Source organism: Suillus fuscotomentosus (genome assembly GCF_016647785.1).
Source record: "Suillus fuscotomentosus strain FC203 chromosome Unknown F5891scaffold_328, whole genome shotgun sequence".
Classification (NCBI taxonomy): domain Eukaryota; kingdom Fungi; phylum Basidiomycota; class Agaricomycetes; order Boletales; family Suillaceae; genus Suillus; species Suillus fuscotomentosus.
The window spans coordinates 2,352-27,237 of record NW_024539840.1 but is presented as its reverse complement, the minus strand read 5'-3'; the positions used below and the strand labels follow the sequence as shown (position 1 = coordinate 27,237).

At 47.6% G+C, this 24,886-nt stretch overlaps 2 protein-coding genes across 2 annotated transcripts; both read right to left on the bottom strand.

Annotated features, from left to right (window-relative positions):
- Window positions 1–14,650: 14,650 nt before the first annotated feature.
- F5891DRAFT_1233577 (uncharacterized protein) lies at window positions 14,651–17,525 on the bottom strand (the record flags this gene model as incomplete). Its single annotated transcript, XM_041369607.1, has 7 exons — window positions 14,651–15,135; window positions 15,192–15,286; window positions 15,430–15,517; window positions 15,578–15,803; window positions 15,899–15,915; window positions 16,381–16,592; window positions 17,363–17,525. 7 exons carry the CDS (start codon window positions 17,523–17,525, stop codon window positions 14,854–14,856), a joined length of 1,083 nt encoding a protein of 360 aa, XP_041216412.1. The 3' UTR covers window positions 14,651–14,853.
- A 478-nt stretch (window positions 17,526–18,003) lies between these two features.
- Window positions 18,004–18,424, bottom strand: F5891DRAFT_1201791 (uncharacterized protein; the record flags this gene model as incomplete). Its single annotated transcript, XM_041368911.1, has 4 exons — window positions 18,004–18,075; window positions 18,131–18,214; window positions 18,269–18,333; window positions 18,385–18,424. 4 exons carry the CDS (start codon window positions 18,422–18,424, stop codon window positions 18,004–18,006), a joined length of 261 nt encoding a protein of 86 aa, XP_041216411.1.
- Between the last annotated feature and the right edge of the window lie 6,462 nt (window positions 18,425–24,886).

The window sequence follows — 24,886 nt, the reverse complement described above, 5'->3', positions numbered from 1 at the left end:
TGGTTCAGTGTGGTTCCACGCTACCACTGGGGCTTCAAGGAAGGCCGACTCCCAAAAGTCGGATTTATACCAGATTCCCCTGCTGCATTCGGTTTCCTCGACCCTTCTCTTGTCCTCCGAGCTTGCCATCTCATACCAGCCTTTGCTGATGGTCGTACGAATGATCTCCTGAGGCATGGCCCCACAGTTGCACGGCCATTTGGAGAAGTAGATGACTGGACCGCATTCTATGTTAACATGTGAGTCAGTGGACATGGTTGAAGACTCTTGATGATTGATTGCGCAAACAGTTTCGCTGATCGGGATATGTTTGCTCGCTTCGCACGCATTGGTGTCGGTCATCAAATTCAGTATATTTTGCCAAATGCGACTGAGGATGAGAATTTTGTAGGAGACGATGACGATGAACTTCTAGCTGAGGGCGATTTGGAACCATCTACAAGCAATGCTGGTGGGCAGATACTCGACTCCAATGTTGGCAATTGCCAGAATCAAGCTTTAGGCGATGAAACTGATGGTGAAGACGACGTTGAATCTGATGAAGACGACGCTGAACCTGATGAGGAAGAAGACATTGAATCCGATGCTCGAGATGATGACATCAGTGAATTCATGAGTCCTTGATTTTGTAGCCGTGGGAAGTATAAGATGATATCATTATGCTACGGCTGAATATACCTATGTATACAGCAATAAATATTAGTTATCGGTACATAGCCATGAATCTCTGAAAATTCATTTTACCATGAGGAGTTCGCAACAAGATTACAACATCGCGCCGTTGCAGCAATAAATATGCAATAGCATGGTTAAGTTATATTTGTTGACTCATACCATATTCCTTCATTTATATTTTAAACTACCAAGTGATATAAGACTTTATCGTGGAAAGAACCGTTGTGTCAGTAGGGGTTGCATAGGAGCTGAGCAAGGAGTGCATAGGCAGGAGGTGTTGCAGGTGTCAGGGGCATTAGAGGTGTCAGAGGTCCTGGTAGAGTCTTAGAGGTAGCGCCAGTGCCTTGTAGCAGAAGCATCACATCCACTACAAAGCATCATTCATAGAGTCACCCTGCTTCATTGTACCGACTCACCTGGTGACTAGAGTGAGCATCTCCACGGCCTACCTTGCGCGAACAAGCCAGCCCGACGGACTTTGTTTTCTCACCCAGATTCCTTGGTTCTTTTTTTTTTTCTTGGTCTTCTCTTCTCTCTGCATTCGTCATGATCCGTACATCCCAGTTCCGTTCCTGTTCTAGAAGTACCTTCTAACTTTTCTCATCTACTTCTTTCCAACGTACTATAAACTATCCAACCTTCTAGTTTACTTTTCTTTTACCATACTACAAATTGCCCAGCCTCTCTCGTTTACTTGTTTTCAGCACACCTTAGAATTCTCAGCCTCTCTCGTCTACTCATTTTCCTTTTTCTTTTGATAGATCTTAATGTTCGCAGCCTCTCTCATATACTCCTTTTAGATATTCGCACCGCACGCAGTCATCACGGCCCTCAAGATCGAGGACATTGCGAAGCTTCGCAACATCTCGTTTGAACAGCCAGCATTCTCGTTAAGCCCCCGCAGACGAGCCTCCGACTCCTCAGTAAAGGTACATATTGCCTCTCCCCCACCACAACCACCAGCCGGATTCGCACCCAACCTTCGTCACATTCGACAAAAGCATCAGGCCAACCAACAGTCGTCAAAAGCACAACCCCCCACGCAAGTTCATCCAGTTATAACCATGTCATTGATTATCTCACCACCAGTCTTACCATTACTCCGAGGCGATTATGCAGGAGGAGAAGAGCCTAACAAATGGTTACGACAGCTCGACCTCAACCTACCTGCAACATGGACCGACGCGCAAAAAGTCGACAGGTTCCGTCGGCAATGCGCCCCAGGAAGCTTGGCCGAGACTTGGTTCGCCACATTGACAACTGCCCAGACTGCAACATGGGCCGATTTAGAGGCAGCATTCATCACCCGTTGGCCACCCAACTTACCATTGCAATTAACAGCGGGACAGAAGAAAGAACGGCTCAAGGCCATTGTCTTGAAGGAAGAGGACATTGGGTCCATGCTAGATGACGAGAAAGGACAGGAATGGGGCCATGTGAGATGGGCAAGGCAGGTGCAGAGGTTGGCGCAGAGTTTTGGGGATAGCAATTGCCAGTACTTGGACGTGGTGCTCGACGGAGTGCCCGATATCTTGCGTGACTAACTCGCGGACTCATACACGAGCTGGGCCGCGTTCCTCGCAGGCGTTGACAGCATCTCTATTAACCTCCTCAACAGAGCGAGACTACGAGCAACCGAGGAACGCACCATGAGAGACGACATCGCCCAGTTGAAAGCCAAACTGCAGTCCCAGCAGCAGAATCCGCAAGCGAGACCATACACAACCAATCCCCCAACATACAGACCTTACCCAAGACAAGTAGGCAGCATGGCACCCGCCCTAGCAGCACAAGCACAAGGCCAGCCAACTCAGCAAACCGTTGGACAGTCCAACGCAAACTTCGTTCCAGTACAACAGTACCAGATCCCAACGTTCCAGCCGCAACCAACAGCACCCAGCTACCAGCAGCCACTGGTCACGCCTGGACCAAACCCGTTTGCTGGAGCAGGCACCGTGCCCAGCACCAACCTGTTCTACCGCTACCAGCAGCCTCCCCAAACCCCTTCTCGTGCAAGCACCACAGATCGCATTCGCCTAGCGACCCAATTTTCCAATCTCGCCCATCACCCAGATACAGAAGCAGGTCGTGCTGCCTACAACCAGCAGATCAAAGACTGGCACGACAAGAACGGCGCGGACGCCATGCCCAACACGGGAAGACCTTACCCGTTGAAACCAGGATCAGCGATGCTGGGATCGCGCGAGTGCTTCACCTGCGGAATGGTGACCATGCCGTCCCATCAAGCCAGTAGCTGCACCAACCCTCCAACAGTACCACAGGAGACGAAGTGGAGAGAGATCGTATCAAGCATGGTGGGACGTACCATGCGGTCGCAAAGCGCCATGATGACTCCATCTGCTGCAATCCAGTATGTAGCCACAGCGCCAACTACTTACTACGACCCAATGGGTCCCTATGCCACGTACCCGAACATATACGCGGAGCAGCAGTATGAGTTCCAGGGAAACGGGATGGGACTACAGCAATGAAGGGCAATACTGTAGTCCCAACCGAGGAAGTCATCGACGTAATGATACCAGTCTCGCCCACCTCAGCCCACCTCAAAGAACACCAGCAAATCTATTCACCCGATATCTCCTCAGGGTTCATTTCACGCATGTCAACTGCAGATTCTTCGCCACTAGACTCAGAAGTCGTCTCCACAGTATCCTCACCTGCACCGTCTGCAGAGGGCGACAGCAGCACGAGCAATCCTGTCTTCGGAGAGAACCAAGAACTATTGTCTATTAAGTTTCCTTCTTCTTCCCCATCTCCCCTTTCGTTAGATTTCACACTGTCTGATACTTTCATTTTGTTAGAACCACCTAGTTATGTCGCTGACTCCGCTCCCAATGATTTAGTCCAATCTCTCGATGATGTAGTTTCACTCTCCACGAACCCCACCTCTGATTCCGTCGTACACGTCATGCCTTCTGATGCAATCGAACCCATTGACTTGTATTCAGTCGAGTCAAGAATGGTGCAGGCAGAAGGCCAACCGTTCATAATGCAAATAAATCTGTATGGAGAAGGTGGTGATTCGTCCAACTTTCACGCACACGTTGACGATGGGGCCATGATCAATGCAATCGACGCTGAAGCATATCACAGAGTGTCGAAGCGGATGGGTAACCTATCTCCTTCCAAGTGTATACTTCGCATGGCAGACGGCTCCCTAGTACCTTCCGCAGGCGTCTGGAACGGGAAAATCAAGTGGCGTGACGCGGCAACTACAACAATGTTCGAAGTTTTTCCAAGTGGGGGCTCATGGAAAGTTCTCATAGGCAAACCATTATTGAGCCAACTACAGGCAATACATGACTACTCCAATGACACCATCACTATCCCTAGCACCAACCCTCTCAAACATGAACCTACCATCATCACGAACCTCTTCGGAACACCCGCGGCTCGTTCAAAACGACTGGTTAGTTACAAAGCCACAGTTTCGAATGAACTCGAACAGGACCCGTTTCCCTCCCAACCTACCAACACCCACGTTATGGTAGTTACCATCCCACCAGACGCCCAGCACCCAAGTCTCCCACAACCGGCAGTTCATGCCAGGGAACACCACATCTTCTCCTACACCAACGACTCAAGTCACACGACCATCACGGACCTTGCAACCAAACTCTCTCAGGCGGGAGCACACGTCGTTATGGCAGACCACAGGCCAGCCTTAGAATTCGCATCCACAACGAGCGACTACCCCGAGTCCCCATGCACGCCAGTTCGGTTCACCGAATCAGCAACAGCGGGCGACAACATTGGAGAAGTACTGGACTTCCCAATCCCTAATGAGAATAGTTGCGGGATATATACGAGGCACACCGACCCGTTCAACCCGATACGAGTGAAGGAGATATTGAAGTTGGTGAAGATAGGCAAGGATTTAACGGAGGAACAACGAGGGAAAGTTCGTGAATTCATAGCGAAGAACGCAGACGCATTTGCACTCACAGTTAAGGAAGTATTCCCAGTCGATTTCAAGTCCTTCAAACTCACGTTTCCACCAGATATCGCGTTCTCAACAAAAGTCAACCAACGGCCGCTAACCCCGCCTCAACGCGAATACCTGTATGCAAGGCTCAATGAGATGGAGTCCGCAGGCATCATTCGACGAATCCCTCCTGAAGATGTCAAGGTGTCAGCACCCACTGTGTTAGCACAAAAGGCTCACAGTGCAGACAGCGTCCCTATCGAAGAACTCTGGCACAGGGTCAACGACCAATGTGCACAGCATGGATTCCCAACGAGACAACTTACCACCACGGCCACCCATAACGCCCACGGTTAACGCCGTTCCAACCGGCCCTAAGTGGCGTATTTGTCAGAATTTCGCAGAGATCAACAAAGCCAGCCAAATCCCACCGGTACCCCAGGGCGACATACAGGCCAAACAGCAACGACTTTCGGGACACCGATGGATCAGCATCATCGACTTTGCAGCCGGGTTCTACGCCATACCAGTGGATGAAGACACTCAGCCCTATCTGGCATTTCACACAGAAGGACGTGGATACGACTGCTATTGCAGAATGCCATTTGGCCTAATGGGAGCGCCAACTACCTTTAGTGATATGGCAGCTACGGCCCTAAGAGATCAAATTGGTCTATTATACGAGCTCTACGTGGACGACAACGGTATGGCAGGAGATGACTTTGATGAGAAATTGGAAAGATTGGGTAAGTTCTTTAATCGTGTCAGAGAAAAACGACTCTCGCTCTCTCCACAGAAAACCCAGCTGTTCATGTCAGAAGTAGTGTTCGCGGTGTAGAAACAACAATACAATGAGGAACAAAAGAAGCTCCTGACTGTATCTGTAAAAGTTGTAAGGTCGCGCGCTGCCTAGTCTGCGTTACTTGAGAAGCAAGTGCGTTCGACCCTATAGGGGAAGTGAGTGCAGCAAGGATCTAGAAGTGTGCGCTTAAGCGAAGTGTGAGAAAGCGCAGGAGCGCGCAAGGTACAAAGGCGCGGGAACGCGCGCGCGTATTAGCGCGAAGCGCGGGAAAGTGCGCGCGCGTATGCGGAAATGAGAAACTAAGCTTAAGTAGTGATATAAAGCAAGATAAGAGATATAAGAGTGCAAAATGTAAAGGAATAGCTTTCTACTATATTCTGCTAAGTAGTAAGTGGGTAGTAACTAGTAAGTGAAAAGTAGGAAAAGTAGGTCCGTAATAGTATGTACTGCTGGCACTTATATAGCGCGCCTAAGCGCAGTCAAGCGGAGCCGAAGCGCTACCGAGTAGGTATGTAAATATATATATGAGTGAGAATGCATGATAAAAATAAAGGTGGAACTATGCTAATAAAGGAAATGGAAATATACGCACTAGGGAGCTTGGTGGACAGTGGATGGATGCATCTGGATGGCTGGCGCTATAGGGCGCGCAAGCGAGGGAACGCGCGCGCGTATACATCGTGAAGCGCGGGAATGGTGCGCGCATGGCGCGCGTTGCGCGGGAAAGCTGCGCGTCATATAGGAATCATTGTGGATGGTACACAGAGTGATGCTGCGAGTTGGTGCTGTATACTCCCTAGTGTAAAGCACCATATCACGCCATGAGAGGCATAATTCTCTACAGCGGGTGCACGAGTAGGAAAAGATGGTGTTCGACCTGACCTCACTAAACTCTCAGCCGTAGCGGATTGGACACCTCCCCGAACACTACATAACCTCATGCAGTTCTTAGGCCTGACAGGCTACTTCCGGCCACTCGTCAAGAATTATGCCAAAATAGCCGCACCACTCACCGATCTCATACACAGATTGGGCGTACCAGCCAGAGGACAACAGGTAGGTAAATGTAAGTATCGAGAACACCTCCGGAAAACGTTCTCAACCGACTACTGGAAACATAACCACATGGATACCTTCCTGCAACTCAAGAAAGCACTGATGTCTGAACCGGTCCTGCGAGGACCACGCTTTGATGGTACCCCGTTCATAGTAACAACAGACGGCTGTAAAGACGGATTCGGCGCAGTCCTCGCACAACGGTTCACAACGGTCCTACCCTCAGGCAAGACAACAACAGCAGCTCACCCCATCGTGTATGCGTCAAAACGGACCTCCAAAACAGAAGAGAAGTACAAACCATTCTTGCTAGAATTTGCCGCACTGAAATTCGGCCTTGACAGATTTTCAGACGTCATTTGGGGATCTCCAATAGAAATTGAGACCGATTGTCAGGCCTTACGGGACGCCTTACTCAGCTCCAAACTCAACATTGCACACACACGATGGCGCGACGGCATCCTTGCATACCATATCGTCGACGTTAGACACAGGGCGGGAGTAACTAACACGGCAGCTGACGGTTTAAGCAGACAGTTTGTAACATTGGACGCAACAACTGACGACGGTGGCAATTGGACCGTCAACGAAGACTGGGAGTCTTCGAGAGGTATCATTCATGACCTATTCGGCCTCAAAACTGACAATATCTCCCCCCAGACTCTTTCTTCCGACCTCACCAACCTACGGACCCGCTTCAAGAACGAACCGTTATTCCTCGAAGCCTTAGATGCCCTCTGGAACCTCGACCACGGTAAATCGATAAAGGACAAACGACATGCACGCATCAACGCCCAGTCCTACTTCATAGACAAAGGGAAACTATGGTACATCAACAGCAAGGCCACCACCAGAACACACAGCCGGCTAGAATGCATGTCGCAAGAAGAGGCAACTGAACTGGCCAGACAGGAGCACTCGACGAGAGGGCATTGGGGACGAGACCTGGTCAAACTTCAACTCATGGACCATATCCATAGCCCTTGCCTCAACCGTTCCATCACCCTCGCCATCATGGACTGCGCGAAATGCAAGAACTTCGGACCCACGCACCTGCATTCACTGTTAGACCCAATAGTACGCCATCACCCGTTTGAACTCATTGTTGCTGATTACTTGAGCATGCCTACGGGCAAAGGCAGTTTTTCTGAAATAGCAGTTTTTATTGACACATTCTCTCAGTACACTTGGGGATTTAAGTTCAAGAAAAAGGGAACCGCTAAGTCCACTATCGATTGTCTAACTAAAATACGTCATGACTTCCGAGCCCCAGAATCGTTCATGATGGATGGAGGTCGCCATTTCGACAACCACGATGTCGCTGGATGGTGCGCAGCACACGGCACTCAACACCATGTGACAGCAGCCTATGCTCCATGGATCAACGGGTTAGTGGAAGGCACGAATAGCAAGTTGTTGGGGAGATTGCGTCGAGCCTGCGCACCAGAGTTGGGAGAAGACGAGTCCAGCGCAGGAGCAACCCTGGACGAAATTCCAGCTAGCTGGCCAGATCACTTCAAAGCAGCCATCCAACACCTCAACGAATACACCATTCCCGCATTCCAGTACTCGCCGAAAGAGCTGTTGTTGGAGTTGGTTATCAACACAACCATCACACCATCGCAAGTCACAGCTTCGGCACCGTCACAAAGTGACATCGACGTTCACTCAGCCTACGTGGCGCAACAACGTTTGGACTCACAGTTCCACACCACGATCCACGCCATCAAATGCAAGCTCAAGTTCGATCGAAAGGTCTTATTATCTGGAACAGGTGAAGTCGTGTTTGCTCCAGGACAGTTAGTTCAAGTCTACGCTAATGAGTTAGATAGTACCTTCAAATCCTCACGAAAACTTGTGCCTCGGTGGTCTGCACCATGACGCATCGTCTCGCAACGCAGCAATTCATATGTGCTGTCCACCCTCGAAGGGTTTCCAATGCCAGGCTGGTACCATGCCAGACGCCTGCGCCGTTTCATACCTCGGTCCGGAACAGCATTAGCTGAGCTGCAGAAGGAAATAGAGGACAGCAGAACAGCAGAAACGAGTGGCGAAACGATGGAAGGAGGGGTGAGCATCGAGACGTTGGAAGGAGAGACGAGCGAAGACGCGAGGATGGTGTACACTCTTCAAGACCAACCTTCGTTTCCTCTAGAAGCGGTTGCGTTAGACACACCGTTCAGAGACGCGACCCAGGAGTGTCGCATTTGTTGGGGGGGTATATGTGTCAGTAGGGGTTGCATAGGAGCTGAGCAAGGAGTGCATAGGCAGGAGGTGTTGCAGGTGTCAGGGGCATTAGAGGTGTCAGAGGTCCTGGTAGAGTCTTAGAGGTAGCGCCAGTGCCTTGTAGCAGAAGCATCACATCCACTACAAAGCATCATTCATAGAGTCACCCTGCTTCGTCGTACCGACTCACCGTTAGCACTTGTAACCTAATTTATATTCTTATGAGAGTTTCAACCAGCGAGGTATGATAGTGTAATTAGGTACCGTTTGTTGAGCAACATCATATTACCTTATTTTTATTTGACTTACAAAACTATATAGATTGATTCAAATATTGCGTGAATTACAAGGTCACGCAGGTGACTAACCCCAAATCATGTGAGCAGCGCAAGTGGTTGAAATTGATTTGTCATTATTTGTTCATTGTTTGTGCAAGGACAGAAAATTTCACGCAAGTTCCTTTCAACTTCGTTTCACTGCTACTACCACCACCCTCTCGAGCGCGGTGAATCACCTTGTGATTCCTCCCTTGTCCTTTGTGGTGATCCCTCCCTGGCCCTTCATGGGTGGTCCCTTCCTGGCCTTTTGGATTTCCTCGTGGTTCCCTGGCCCTTTGTGGTGGTTCCTCCCTGGCCTTTCCTCGCGGTTCCTCCCTGGCCCTTCATGGTGGTCCCTCCCTGGCCTTTCCTCGTGGTTCCTTGCTGGCCCTCCCTCATGGTCCCATCCTGGCTCTTCCTTGTCACCATTCCCTCTCCACATCTTTCTTTTTTATTATGTACCATGTAATTACATATGTATTTAAATATAAATAAAATTGATTTTTATTGAATTTTTTCATAAAATGAGTGCTAAGAAACAATGAGTGGCGAAAATCTGGTGTTTTAGGTAGTTCTGTTAAACTTACTCCAGGTAGTATCATTCTGACAGATACCATATAAATTTTATGTTAGATAAAGCTTTGCAAAGCTTTATATTGTTGGGTCAATTAGTTGATGCTTCAGAGTTGTGAACCTCCCTTTCGTTATGGCATTTCATAAAATTTTATACGATAATGATAATCAGCGACGCGTCTTTCCTCTATAAGGCCAAACATAACAATGTAATTGTTGATAGCAAAATTATGCTAGTTCTTGCGATTATGTACTATATATTGTTATTTATTGCTATCTACTTTCCTCACGGGTTCACTGATGCCGAAGGCTGTAGCTCAGAGGATAACGGGGAATCTGAAGATGAGGGACCAGACTTTAAATTTTAGGGTCGACTTACTCGCAACTTAAGCTGATTGTAGTGTAGACGTTGTATTCCATTGTGACTCCTAGATGAATCGTTCCTTTCGTACTGGCAGATCCATATGGGACGCACTTGAATGGCATCGCACGTGTGACTTGAAGCTTGAAAGTCCTGGTACTGCTTACCCTCACCACACCAGCAAATATATGGGCTTATGGCGGTTAGATATACTTGTTGTTTGATTTTTATTGATCTAGGTAAGCTATAACATTCATAGTGCGTGATCTCAGTGTACCCAAAGTTATTGTCTGACTACGGTCACAATGGATTGCTATATAAAATGCTGCTTTATCGCGCAATTCTGATGGAAAATTGTAGACATCAGAACATTAGCTTGGAACCCGATCTGGGTTCCTATTGGTGTATTGAAAGCAAGCGGAAATAAAGAAGTGACTATGGATCAGTAATACGATTTGGGGTTGGGAGGGTGGAGTGTAGAATTACGAACACTACCTAGAGAGTTTATAATGGCTTATATGGGGTTCACCAAAGAGCAAGCAAAGGACAAAAGAGATCACAGATCAGGCATCTAATACGTGTTTCACAAGCCACCGCATAGACATATATTGGTGAATCATATTTGCCCGACCTTATAAGGTAAATATGGCCACATCATGCTTGGTGGGTTTCAGTGATGTGATCATGACGCCGCATCGTCCATTTTAGCACAGATTCTTCGACTAATCGTAGTCGGTGACCTCCATTCCCAGTGCTTAGTCCAATCATACCAGCACCTACATCATGCCGAACACCCCTCGACAACTTGAATACGGAGATATACGTGTAGAATGACCTGAACCCTTGACCTTCCAATATGCGAGTCCCTTCCTAGCGCATTCCCGCTGGCATCTACATATATATCAATGTCGACTCCCAGAGACGCTGGAAATCAGCCATCATGGCTGTCTCTATGCCCGAGAGACACACTCACCGTGATACCTACTTCAACAACTTGGCCTTATCACTCTTGTCCCGCTTCAGACACCAAGGCAGAATAATGACCTCGATGAGGCCATCTCATTACACAAATAAGTCCTGTGCCTACACCCTGTTGGACACGAATATCGTGATTTCTCATTGGTGAACCTGGGCATCCTCGTCGCCTGCTCCAACAAACGCGGGCCCGGGGGTATTGATGACATCACCCCAGCTATCAGCCTCTGTTGCGAGGCACTGACGGTGTGCCCACCTGGGAATTCACTTCGTGACGCCACGCTTAACAACCACCTTGCCTTCACGTTCAAAACAAATTGCATGTCACATCAGGGAAAGCCTTCCCCCCGAAATCGAGGTAATTTCCAGTAAATCCCTGGTTTTCCTTTGATTTTCAGCGAAATCATGTTTTACTGTTTTATTTAAGTCCGGTCATAGTTTCAACGAATTAGTTCGAATTCACTCGTCGGTCATTGTCAAAATACACGAAAATCAACATTATATTGGATCAGAATGGCCTGTCAGTATGTACGAACGACTATCAAAATGTACAAAGTGAGATCAGTAATACATGGGTATCCACAGGTGCACATGGCACAACAACCTTAGTTCAATCCTCGGACATTGCACTGAGATCGAGGTAGTCGAAGTTGCTCAGCGCACCAGATGGCAGCAACACATTGTCCGACACACTAACATAGTATGTTAATGGCAGGCATTCGATCAGAGGATGATGAAACGCACCAGACAGCCTTGTAAAGCCGTGCCATCAGCGCATGATACTTCTTTTTACCGCCTTCAAAGATCCGAGTGAGGGTTGCTTCATGGGCTTTGTAAACGCTAATGTAGACAGTAGCATTGAATGATTTGACTTGAGAGCTCGACGGTGGATTGCCGCTCCTCCAGTCCATCAGTATGGCATAGATCTGCAACAACCGTCACATTTAGTAAGTATTCATCTAGAAAATACAAATAAAAAACGTACAACAGTTGCAATCAAGGCAACCATAGCTATGGGGAGCTCCAGCTCATCATTGCCATCTAAGACTGACACAAAATCTTCATGTGATTGAACTCCGATCGAGTTCTCGCCGTCGAACAATGACTGATGTAGCGTATCGATCATGGCCTCGTCGCAGAAAGGTTGATCACCAAGGACTTTACCCTGGGCAGTGGCATCAATATCGACAATGAAACATGACACTAATTGACATCTGACTTATTGGATTCAGAGTCGCTGATACCATATTCACTCGCAGAGTCGTCAGTGTCAACTGACACACCATTGTGACTCGTGAGAGTGGAAGCTACACCTATTTTAAGTTGAGTATCACTTCAACTCGGTTTTAAAGAGGCCACACATACTGCTTCTCTCACAACCACCACCTTCAACTGCTTTCTGTGTCTTTTCGACTGCTTTCAGTGTCTTCCTTACTGACTTTGTTGCAGGCGCAGACAGAAGCTCAGTCACCGTTGGTGCACGCTTGCAATTATTGCTGGTTGTATCATTCCAGACTGACATAGGTATGTAGCATAATTTTTTTTGCACAATATGGGTTTAGGCGCTCACCTTTGCACTCCAGTGCTTTTTTCTTTGAAGACCGTTGCAGCTCTTTGCAAGAATGTGAGTTTTTTTGGGTCTGATTATGACAGCCTCTGTACTCACTGCTATCTGCGATGTCATCAGCTATGTCTGGGGTTACGACCTCAGCGCCAGAAGACACTTGTCTCGCCGCTACTTTCTCTTTTTTTTAGCATTCCACTTCTGAGCAGCTATCTCAGATGGACAGGGAGGCATTTTAAAAGGTGAATGAGTGTTTTCTCTTTTCAAAGAGTGTACTGCTATGAAATTGAATGATACAGGACGCTGAGGGTAAAAAGAATGTAGTGGTCAAGTTGGTGGGCAGTGTTAAAGAAAAAAGTTCATAGTCCACTGAACTTTGCATGGGCAGGGTTGCAGGGTTGCGCTGGGGCAGGGTTGACAAAGTTCGTAGTCCGCTGAACTTTGCTTGAAGCTTTGTTTGTGGCTGTAGGTTGTCTTTGTTACGGCCCTTGTTTTTTTACCACCAGAATGATCACTTGCCCAGGCTGTGCTAAGAACTTCGAGCTCGCTGGCCATTCTCATCATCTTGCCACTACGAAAAATCCGCCATGTGCAGCTCTATTTCAACATCATTCTAGTTTTTATATGGATACAGATGACGATCACAGTGACTTTGAACCACCAGCATTAACTGAATTTACAGGGGACTACTTTGGCAACTATGATGAAGAAGATTTGATCTCGCAAAGGATGCTTACAGAGCTACTAACCATAAAGACGAATATACGCAAATGACACTCTGGCTTGAAAGACGCGAGAAGATGTTATGGCACAATAATTTCGTCCAATGGCGCCTTGCTGGCGATCCTCCTCCACAAGACAGGTTACCGCCCGACATGGACTATCGTCGCTCGATCAAGATGACGAAACACCCAACTATTAGACGTGTTCCATTGGATAGTGTAGTTCGCGACTATGGCACCACTTTTTTCACCGAAGCATTAGCTCGTTATGTCGTTCGCACAAATCAACCTGGCCTTTCTCCAGTGCAACTTGAACAAGAAGCTTCCCATGTCATCCTTCCCTTCCAGACTGTTGCCGCATTCCATAGGGTCAAGTTCCACGCAATCAATGCTCACGGACATCGTGATTCAACCGTTACCGTGGATTCAGTGCACTGTCAGCCACCACGAAAGGACAAAAGAAGGCAGATAGTTCCTGCGCGCTTCGACACGGTTTTAGTTAACGAAGATGGTGGTGGGACGACAGGTGTTGATGGTGCGTGTTTTTTGTACTAATCCCTTGTAACATCATGCTAATATTTGATCATCAATATCAGGGTATCGTGTTGCACAAGTGCGCATCATCTTCACGCTGACAAGCCAGGCTACAGCTGCCTTATTTCGCACACCTGGAATTTTGCCTACCCACTTTGCATATGTGGAATGGTTCACGCCATTCGGGCAGCCTGAAGCAAACCATGGTTTGTATAAAATTTCCCGCCTCATTCGTAATGGAGAGCGTCTGGCAAGCATCATTGACATTTCTGATATTTGCAGGAGTGTACATCTTATTCCAAAATTCGGCCCTGTAGCACCTCGTGAATGGACCAGTAGTACCGTTCATCAGTAAATTGATGATTCCTTGATATTGTAGCCGTGAGAACTATAGAAGGATCCAATTCTGTTCCTGCTAAATAATATCATATATACTGCGAGAAATTTGACTTGTAGATACATGGCCATTGAGATCCGTAAATGCAGAGTGACATGAGCAATCCACGACGATGTCGTCAGATTGCGCCCTTGCAGTAGATGGGGGGCGATAGTTCGCTTGTGCCAATTATTTCGAGCATTGTCGTTTTGCCTTATTTATATGTTGAATTACGACACTATTCAAGACATTATCGTGATAAGTAGCTCTAGCACTGCTCATCTAACTTATATTCCTATTAGAGTCCATCACAAAGTCGTGACATGGCGCCATCGCAACACATGAGGTATGGTAGCACATTCCTCTCAACGTCGTTTACTGTTTTCTTTTTTCTTCTAAATTAAGATGTTATCTGAGGTCATCCATGACCTTCTCGCGGGAAGTGGCTTTGGCGTTGCCCCACTAGTGTACAGAAAGAAGACCTCCGAGTCTGAGCATGACTTGACTGCCATACGGTAACAATTATCGATTGCACCATCTTGCATTTCACCCACTTCATGTCGTATACATGCTCTTATCCATGAACTGTGGACCGAACGATGCTTTCTTGCATACATACTCGGTCATCTGGACACCACCCTGCATACGAATCGTAATGTATGTCGTTGCTTGCACTATAAATAATATACGATACTTGACCGTCAGAATTTCGTGTCTGAGCGTATTTCATGAGTAAGTAGTTGCCAAACGTCCTACAATGTATTGCTCCGTAGTAAGTGGAGGATATCTGCTTGGATTGGATGTGCTCGTGCAAGTGGGCAAACTCTCGATGATAGCGTCAAAATTCGGGTTGCAGAAGAATGCAATTGATTGCCGTGCGGGCGTCATGCCTTCGGTAGCGTTGATCTTCGTTGCAGGCGGGGCAACTACGCGATGGAGAGTTGAACGGAGAACATCGTTACTCCAGCGCGCCAAAAGGTCCCCAGCGTTTACAACAATTGTTCCAGGCTATGGAGATAGAGAGTTAAAAACTCGAAGAGCAAGCCGAGGAGAAGAAAACGAACGATGGGTGAAGCAGGTTGATAATGCTTAGTATGAGGGTTCTGGACCTCTAAACCGCCAATGGAATCCTGGAACAAGAGTGTCAAAGTTCCGTAATCTAAGAGACAAAGCAAGTCAAATTCGACGGCTGAGTGTCACTAAAAAGGAACGGACTCGCCTGTGTGAGAAGCGGCCCTGGCTTGACCGTCGCCTAAAAGTAAAGAGGTTCGAATAGCAAAAGCCGTAAGCTATGGTCCTGACGATCGATCTTATTGTCGAAGAAATCCTCAGGAAGGTCAAGACCCAACGCAATCGATTTCATGACCATAGTGTGCACTTCGTGGAAAGTCTATGGTAACAGAGACCCAGGGTCAAATCATTATGCGTGCAAATTTCTGTGTGCACGTACCTGGAAAAAGTGGAGCATCGTCTGCTTAAATCTAGGTACTTCAGTTTCCTGAGGCCACTTATTACTGAACGTAGGATGATTTTCACATCCGATTTCCATAGATTCCTTGGTGTCTGGAGCCTTTGCGCGTAATACAGCGATCTCGGCCGCATCCATTGAAGTGGTGACACGCTCACGGCCAACTTGAACATAACCACGGTTAGCCTTAGGGTCGTCCCATGCCAGCCTTGCCTTGGTCTCTTCGTGCTAATTTAGTTTGGGTAGCATTTGCAGTATAATTGAAGGACGTACAGATCACGAGATAGGGGGACTAGCAGTCACATGAAGAATGTTGGACTCTTCCCGGGTCACTAGCTCTGCAGCGCGAGTGGGATACAGATTGAAGTGAGGATACACACGAGGGTCTACATGCTCTGTGAGAAAAGGGAAAAAACCGTGATGTAGAACTCACAAATGACCAAGAAGGGGTACGTGCTACTCGAAACGGAAGGCTTGCTGTTAGTTATGTCCGCCTCCCCACTCGCTAATTCTGCCGCGCGGGCAGGATACAGATCGAAGTGCGGATACACGGCAGGATCTACATACACTATGAGAAGATGGCTAAGAAAAAACTGAATGCGGAACTCACAAACGACAAGGAAGGGATACACTGGAACAGAGAACTTGCCATTGGTCATATCCTCCTCCCGACTCGTCAATTCTGCCGCACGGGCGGGATACAGATCGAAGTGGGGGTACACAGCAGGATCTAGGTACTCCGTGAGAAGCAAGTAAGAGGACATAATGTAAAACTCACAAATGACCAATAAGGGGTACGTGCTGCTCGAAATGAAAAGCTTATTGTTGGTAATGTCCTCCTCCCGACTTGCTAATTTTGCCGCACGGGCGGGATACAGATCGAAGTGCGGATACACAGCAGGATCTGCGTACTTTGTGAGAAAGCGAGTAGTAGGACATAATGTAGAGCTCACAAATGACCAAAAAGGGATACGTGCTACTCGTAGCGATGAACTTGCTGGTCGTCAGATCCGTGTCATCACGGGATGCATGTGTCTGAACACGTGGATACAGGTCAAAGTGAGGATAAGTGGGAGGATCTACATGAAGCAAATTAAGTATCGGGCAATTGCTCACTTTCACTTGAGCCAACTCACAAGGGCAAATGTATGGGTAAGTGCCCGCAAGGTCAACTGATACGCTATCGACAATGTCCTGAAAGGAGTAAAGATTCTGAATCACTATTCACCGAATTGAGTCTCCTGCTTTACCTTGGCAGACGCCTCTTGTTGCGAACCTCCGGACCCGATTTTTGGCAAGGTAGGATACAGGTCAAAGTGTGGATATGCCGCAGGATCTAGAATGAAAGGTTCAGTACATCAGACTCGAGGGTGAAGGTGAGGTCTTACATAAATCGAATGACGGGTAATACCTAGCTAAGGTGACTTTCACACATTCCGACTTGTAGTGAGTCTGAGATATGCTCATAGGGCTTTCGCACGTCTTATTTAACGTCGGGTATGGCTCAACAAAAGGGTAAACCGAGGGATCTGACGCGCCAGTCAGGGTGACTCGTTATGAAAAATACTGGGTGACTCACAGATGTCCAGCCATGGATAGCGCGATGACAAGCGGATAGTGATTTCAGAGGCATCTTCGACTTCGGCTGGGGGATATACTGTTTTCAGGCTCCACCGTGCCGCGCTCGACGTAGCCGAGGGAGTTATGTAGACTTGGGCTGGGAGTTCGGGAATGAAATGGTCAATGAGTGTGTGGAAAAGAAATCACGCACTTGTGTAGTGTGGTCACGCCGTACGCCAGGAAAGTCTGCATTTCCCATGACGTTGCTGGGTATTTGTCTTCTGTGACCTTTTCCACCAAATCCTGAGCCTGCAACTTGCGCCTTCCCAGACTCGACCTTTTCCAAGAAGCCTAACGACGTAATAAGCATAGATCACGAATATAATGGAGCGAAACATACCGTTGGCCAGCTCCTCAAGCTCACTTGGAACAGCTGCATTAATTGCCTTAAGCGCACGGTAGATATTTAAAGTCGGCAATGGTAGAATCACGATCAACCTGATCCTTGCCTCCATGCAGGGACATACATAAGTACCCTTTGCGCATAAGGTCGCGGAGCAAGTTATCAGCAGCTTCCTGTCTGTCGACAAAGATGAGAGTACGGCACTCAGGGTCTTCGTTGTACATCTGCCCCAGGATATCCAAGAGGCGATTGAACTTGGACTCCTCTGGACGCACTTCAACAATCTGCTCGATCTCCGCGGCGACCACAGAACGCCCGCCAACGGTGATTTCGAGAGGTTTCTGTAGAATTTTCCTTGCGAGAGAGTCCATTTGTTTTGGGAACATCGCAGAGAAGAGCACCGTTTGACATTTAGTATTCAAAAAGAGTAAAATATTATGCGGCACTACAGATCAACCTCCATCAAGTCTTCACCTTCGTTATCATCGACGTCCATAGAATCGTAGTTTGTATCTTTCTACAATAATAAAAGTTAGAGCAAATTAAAATTAAGCAGACGAGTGATCGCGTACCTGGACTTCATCGATCGAAACATCCTGTCCCCATTCTTCGTCGACGTCCATCGGATAGTTTTTGAGTACATCGAAAAAAACTCCCTGCAATCGTAAATATTAGAATGAATTAAAATTAAATAGAGTGATCGCGCTTACCTGGGCTTCATCGTTGTCCATCGAAACGTCTCCCAGTGGTTCGTCGATGTCCATCGGATAGGTGTCTACGAGTACATTAATCTGAATTCCCTGCAGTCGCGAATATTAGAACGAACCAATTTCGACACTATCAATCTCCATATTATCTGAGTTCATGTTGATATTTGTCGTGCGTGCGTGCTTGTTTGAGTGTGCGTTGATGAGTTAGCAGGTTGTGTGATATACTATAACCGTCACGGTCACTTCATTTGATTGTGGCGAACGTCGGCAATACCCTTGAAGTTCTCAGTGCTCGTCCATGGTGAAAACATAATGTTTGCTCTCCTCGGTCATAATCCGCTCCCAGATAGAACACGCAAGGAACGGCCTAAAACGGATTTAGATCCCGAAAAAACGAATGAAGACCACACCTATATCTTTGCAGCGACACCCAAGGGAAGTACTCTGCATAACTTCGAACATGAGGGGAACGCTATCGCGCGAGCATTATCTCATATAACCACCATAGGGGTGAGACAATTTTTCACCTTCGGTTGATCCAACTGTCTCCGGGCGCGTTCGATGATATCAACGCCATCACTGTGACGATCAGCTTCGCCGTCACATGAGCAGTTAGAAACTTTCCGAGCTTCTTCATCAGGGACTCTACCGTTGAAGTTCTCATTCAAATCTGGAATTGATATCTGCACTGACCGGGTGTATCGAAAAAGCTTTACCTTTAGTCCTCAACCGAAACCTCAGTGCTGACTCTGACACGGGTCCAACGACTCATTACCATGAAGGAGGTCGTGAATGATGGTCACTATCTCCGTTTTCGTCTGCAAGGTCAACGTATTGTGTAGCTCGTAGCCCGAAACAACTTGAACACGGACCCGTACGAGGCTCTTGATACCGTCCCGCAGATTCTTGACGGTCTTGACCATTACGCTTGCAACATGTCTGATCGAGACTTTGTCGTATCAAGGTTGCACTGGCGGGCGATGACATTAGGAAGGAAGGTTAAGCTATCTCTATCTTTATAAGTTCCCGGGCCAGCAACTGATCTGCGACACAGCTTCAAGACCAAACACCGGCATGCACATCAGTAAATCGGTGAACAGATAAGAATAATATCAAATGTCAGCATGCAGCTGAAGACTCACAACTCGGTGCCGGACTCAAAACACTTCAAGAGAAATCTTCTTCCGGCGAAGCCTTCGAGAACTAACGTCACGGCACGTAATCGTCAAATGACCTTTATAGAGTAAGTCGGTGCATTCTGGTCAGCATTGGCAAATGTGAATTACAGCTAAAGACTCACAACTCGGTGCCGGACTCAAAACACTTCAAGAGAAATCTTCTTCTGGCGAAGCTTTCGAGAACTAACGTCACGGCACGTAATCGTCAAATGACCTTTATAGAGTAAGTCGGTACATTCTGGTCAGCATTGGCAGATGTGAATTGCAGCTGAAGACTCACAACTTGGTGCCGGACTCAAAACACTTCAAGAGAAATCTTCTTCTGGCGAAGCCTTCGAGAACTAACGTCACGGCATGTAATCGTCAAATGACCTTTATAGAGTAAGTCGGTGCATTCTGGTCAGCATTAGCAAATGTGAATGATATTTGGAAGGTTGATCAACTAACATTGTATATTCAACCAATTGGGAGACTCCAATCGTCCATGAACTTGATCCTGAGGCGCTGGTGGTGCTGCTACAGGAGGTACGGCAGGCGGTTGCTGAAGGCCTGAGATATCACTGACAAGTTGCTATCGCGGTAGGAAAGGGCATAGTGGGCATTAGAGAGTAAAAAGACCCTCCCCCAACGGTCACCCTGATCAGTGGGGATTGGGCTAGCACGGGATTGAAGAAACCTAGCTGGGATGGGATAAGGCGTGTATCAATGTGATCGATAGACGAGAGTTCATCTCACGGCCGGCTCTCTGAGTCGTGGGCAAGGCAAATTCGTGCGCCTCCGTGCACCTGCGATAAAGAATCTGTCTTACTCTGTGAGGCGTGCAGAATCACAGCTTAAGCATTCTTACCTGAATTCCAATACAGGAGATGATGGCCAATACAGCCACGTCATGCACAAAGAGGACGACACTTCCGCCTATTGAAGTTTGTCGCCGATGCATTCAGTGTGCCATGTTCAGTTCTTCCCACACTTGGGCAGGTATCGCTCAGGCACGTGACTATACTACCCGTTTCCATGTTAACGCAACAGAGAATCAATTGGAGAGTAAGATTGGTGCGCCAGCAAAGATATTATATACGTGACATGTCGGAAAAATATTTCCTATCTCAAAATGAGAGGTCATCAGGCTCATCCGAGTCATCAAACTCCTCCCCGTCTTCCTCTCCTTCTTCCTCTTCTCCTTCGTCCTCCTCTCCTTCGTCCTCCTCTCCTTCATCTCCCTCTTTCAAAATGCCAATATCTTCAATGTCATCTGACTCCTCTCCACCAAGGCCATCATCCATCCGTAGGTCATCGTGACCCTCATTATCACTTCCGTCTTCATCAACGTCCATAGCTTCTACTGTCAGTGCAGCTGACTCCAGACCAAAACAGTCTCTGACAATCTTCCGCAAAGCCACTGGGTGTCCTACACCTAGAGATGTATAACGCAGGAACATGTCCCGATCGACAAAACTAGCTCGAACGGGTAAGTGACACTAAGCAGGAAGAAGACGCATTACACTCACATCCCGACATAATATGCTTCCCAGTCAGTTAATTCCTCTTTGGGACGCGCTAATGATCTTCCGTAGCGAAGTGAACTTACACCGCGCCCTGACGCGAAGGCAGGAATCAGATGAGCTCCGCGAATCACTTGGCCTGGATTAAGAAATCCAAATGCATCGTGGTCCGATTCCTCCACAAAGGCCAATTTGGGAAGGCGAGCGTGCTGTATGCCCGACTCGTAATCTGAAGATACAAATGGTGCAAGCCACCTAACGTACAGAACGTCGATGTGCTGTTTCTCGGTTCGACAAACCCCTTCGAGCCACGCGTCGATGTGATAGATACCTAGCACACGAGCATACCAGTATGGGTGGCTCGGTGAGGATTTCTCCTGAAAGTACCATGACATCTGCATGTGTCCTGGGGTTGATAGTATCGTATTCACGTCGCATATCATAGGTAGTGTAGTATATTTGCATCGTCTGGACCGAGTAGATGGTGTTGTTAGGAATAATGATCGAGTTTCGTTCCTCATTTGTGAATGTGCGGTCACAATGAGTGACATCTAATTTCTTTAGCCGATACAAAAGGTGATCCTTGAGTTTCGGGATAAAGTCCTGAAAACCATCATAAGCGAACCAACGATCAGCTGAAAAGAAATGCTAATTTTACTTTGGTAGCTGGGTCGCCATCGTGCTCCCGGAGGAATGTGAACAAAGACACCGGATTGTTGCCATTGATCGCGATGAAATGATGGTCATTGGACAATGATGAAGCGCGAGAATCAGCCGGTGATTGTTGGTTTGAGGAGGAGATACCTGCTGCTTCCGCAGCTCGCCGTAGTACCCGACGTCTGTGCTCGTGCTTTGCTAGCTGTGCTGGAGTATCTACTTTGCTAGTTAGTGGATAAAATGCTTTAAGGGCCCTATGGGCCAGCTCTCCCTAGCCAATAAAGTAAGTTTCGAAGCATCCTTGAGGATAGGAAATGATGCTTACAATCTGAGTGGTGAACGAATCCGTAGTACCGAAGAGCTTGATGGTTCGCAGGTAATCTCCCATTGCGTGGAATTTGTAGGTGTTCAAATTGAATACTTTCACCCTTGGTCTGCCAGAATCCGAAGAGATACTATTAGGTCCAGCACGCTGGGCGACCCTTCGTTGGCGAGCCGCCTTCTCTTTTGGCAATTCCACAGTGTCAAATACAGCACAGGTAAAGTCACGAAACTTTCGCAACTGCTTTGAGAGCTTCTTGAACGTGTCCTCGAAAAAAGAGAGTGTTGATTCTGAATGGATTCTTAATTTAGCAAGTGCGTGCCACTGAGCGAATCTAAACAACAGAGACTGCACCACCATGTCATGGCTAGCGGGAAACAGCCCTTCGAATACAGGTATTGCACACTGAAAAGAGGCCGTCAGCGAACTAGGTATAAGTAGTCGAGTAAAGTAGTAGGCACCTGCAATATGTCTTCAAAATCTTGTGCCGCGAGTCTCTTCATCTCGGACGTGTTATTAGAAAACATTCTGATCACCCCGTTGCCGAAAGTTGGGATTTGCCGAAATCTATGATGAGATAGAGTTTGCTGCTTGTTAAGAGACACTGAGAAGCAATATGCAAATTCTACTTACCTTGAGTCTACAATTGCGACCAACTGATTTCCATTCGGAAGTGCATACAGAATCCTAATGAGGTGAGTGAATAGGGCCTTCCAAGTGCCCAACTCGCTGTAGGGATTCATTTCTGGCTGGGCTTGTAGAGACTGTTTTTACCTTACCTTATGTTGGCACTTTTGTAGCTTACATAAGCAATCAATCTTTTCACCAGTTACCAGTATGAGTCTGAGTGCTCAGTAGTTTTCTATGATATTTCCTCTCCTCTGAGCCTTGAGCCTGGTCCAGAAACCCTTTAGGGTCGAATAGCAGCTAGGTTCTGCAAGACCCAACATTGTTCAGACTCACCATCTGAATTGTTGTACCTTCAACTGGAGCCCACCGCGAGGGTTTCTTGTGTTTCTAGGCTCTCCAAGCTCTCCAATCATCCCCCAAATTCGCCTATTATCCAACCACAGTCATTCATTACCAGCTTCTCCCACATTCCCACTTTTCAGTATCTCCTCCTCCTCCCCAGCGCATTGATAAGCATTTTTCCCACGCGTTTTTCGAGCGGATCTCTCGCAAACTTAGGGTCGTATTCCCCACGTCCGTACGATCATTTTGAGCCCTGGCTCATCGAAATTGGAGCAGTAGTTGTGGAGATATCGAGTTTTTGGTGTTTTTGAGAAGTTGAGGGGAGATAAGGGTTTTCTGGGTGCTCAAAGGCCTGTCTCATCTAGCTCTTTTGGCCATTTACCATCCCTCAGTGGCTCTGTCCATTGCCCCAATCCGCTTTTTGATAGGACCAGCCCTTGTTGCCCTGCACCATACCCCTTCCTCCTCCTCCCTCTTGCACCTCCGCACTTTTTCGCACTTTCACCAGCCCATTTCGCGTCAGAACCCCATCGACCCTATATCCGTTTTGAAGCCCTCGTTCATGGCTTTCATTCGCGCATATCCGCGCCTTCGCGCGCTCAGCCGTTCGCTCGCTATTCGCATTTGCGCGTTCCCCCCTATTTTTCGCCCCATTTTTGCGCCTTCCTTATATCTTGTCGCCCTGTGATCGCGCGCCCATCGCCTTAGGCGCGTTCTGACCGCATTTTTCCGCGCTTTCCATCCATCCGATCAGATTTCCGATATGCCCGCCTGCGCCCTCGCTATCTGCACTTCTCACAATTTCCACCCTTTTCCACCATTTCCCTCGTTTCTCACTCAGTTCTCCACCAAACCTAGTCAACCCTATACTCATTTCGAAGCCCTCGTTCGCCTCTTTCTATCCGTCTACTCCCCATCGTCATCCATGCAACCATCATCGCGTTTTTTTCACTTTAGCATCGCTGCTCCTCCAGTACTAAAAGCAAAGTCTGGAGGATATCGTTTTATTGCATTGCCTGACCCTCACTCACTGGCGCAGTTTACCTGGCATACGCGTCAAGGAAACAAAAGGTGTTTGAGGACCCCCAGGTTAGTTCTCTTAAGTTTAGCTTAGCTTTGGTTTGCATAGGTAGATGACTGGGGACAGTCATGATTTAAAGTTCCCATGAGATGTAGGGATTCATTTCTGGCTGGGCTTGTAGAGACTGTTTTTACCTTACCTTATGTTGGCACTTTTGTAGCTTACATAAGCAATCAATCTTTTCACCAGTTACCAGTATGAGTCTGAGTGCTCAGTAGTTTTCTATGATATTTCCTCTCCTCTGAGCCTTGAGCCTGGTCCAGAAACCCTTTAGGGTCGAATAGCAGCTAGGTTCTGCAAGACCCAACATTGTTCAGACTCACCATCTGAATTGTTGTACCTTCATCGCACTCGTGCATTAAGTCCACGACGAGCATCTGAAATGGGTTAAGGCCCAGTGCCCCTAGCCTCTCGACAAATTTATTCTGTAAGTAACTCGCGTGAGCCGGCACGAAAGACAGACTTCACACTTACTAGGATAGGTGCCCAAGAGCCTCCGCCAAGCGTTTCTTCGACCTTCTTACCATCCACAGTATTTCCCCCCCGATAAATAAATTCTCGTGCCCTAATAACGTTAGTCGTGACGTAGACTCGAAGATTGGATATCCGGCTCCGCATGTCCCTGAGGAGACCAAGAGAAGTAAACATGCTCTTCGGTGTGAAGCAACGAGGACACGGGCACGAGCCCATGTCCTTAATCGTGGCAATTAAAACCCTGCGACTTGTCAAATAATTAGTTCATCATTACAGACAGAACGCACTTTTCGGGGTAATCGGCCGAGTACGTGAATATTCGAGGAAATATCCTGCGCAACACACCGTCAGCACATTTCAGGACAATACCATGGTGGTATGCGTGAAGAAAGCCTTCGTCTAGCAAGACGTCCCAGCATCCATGAAATAATT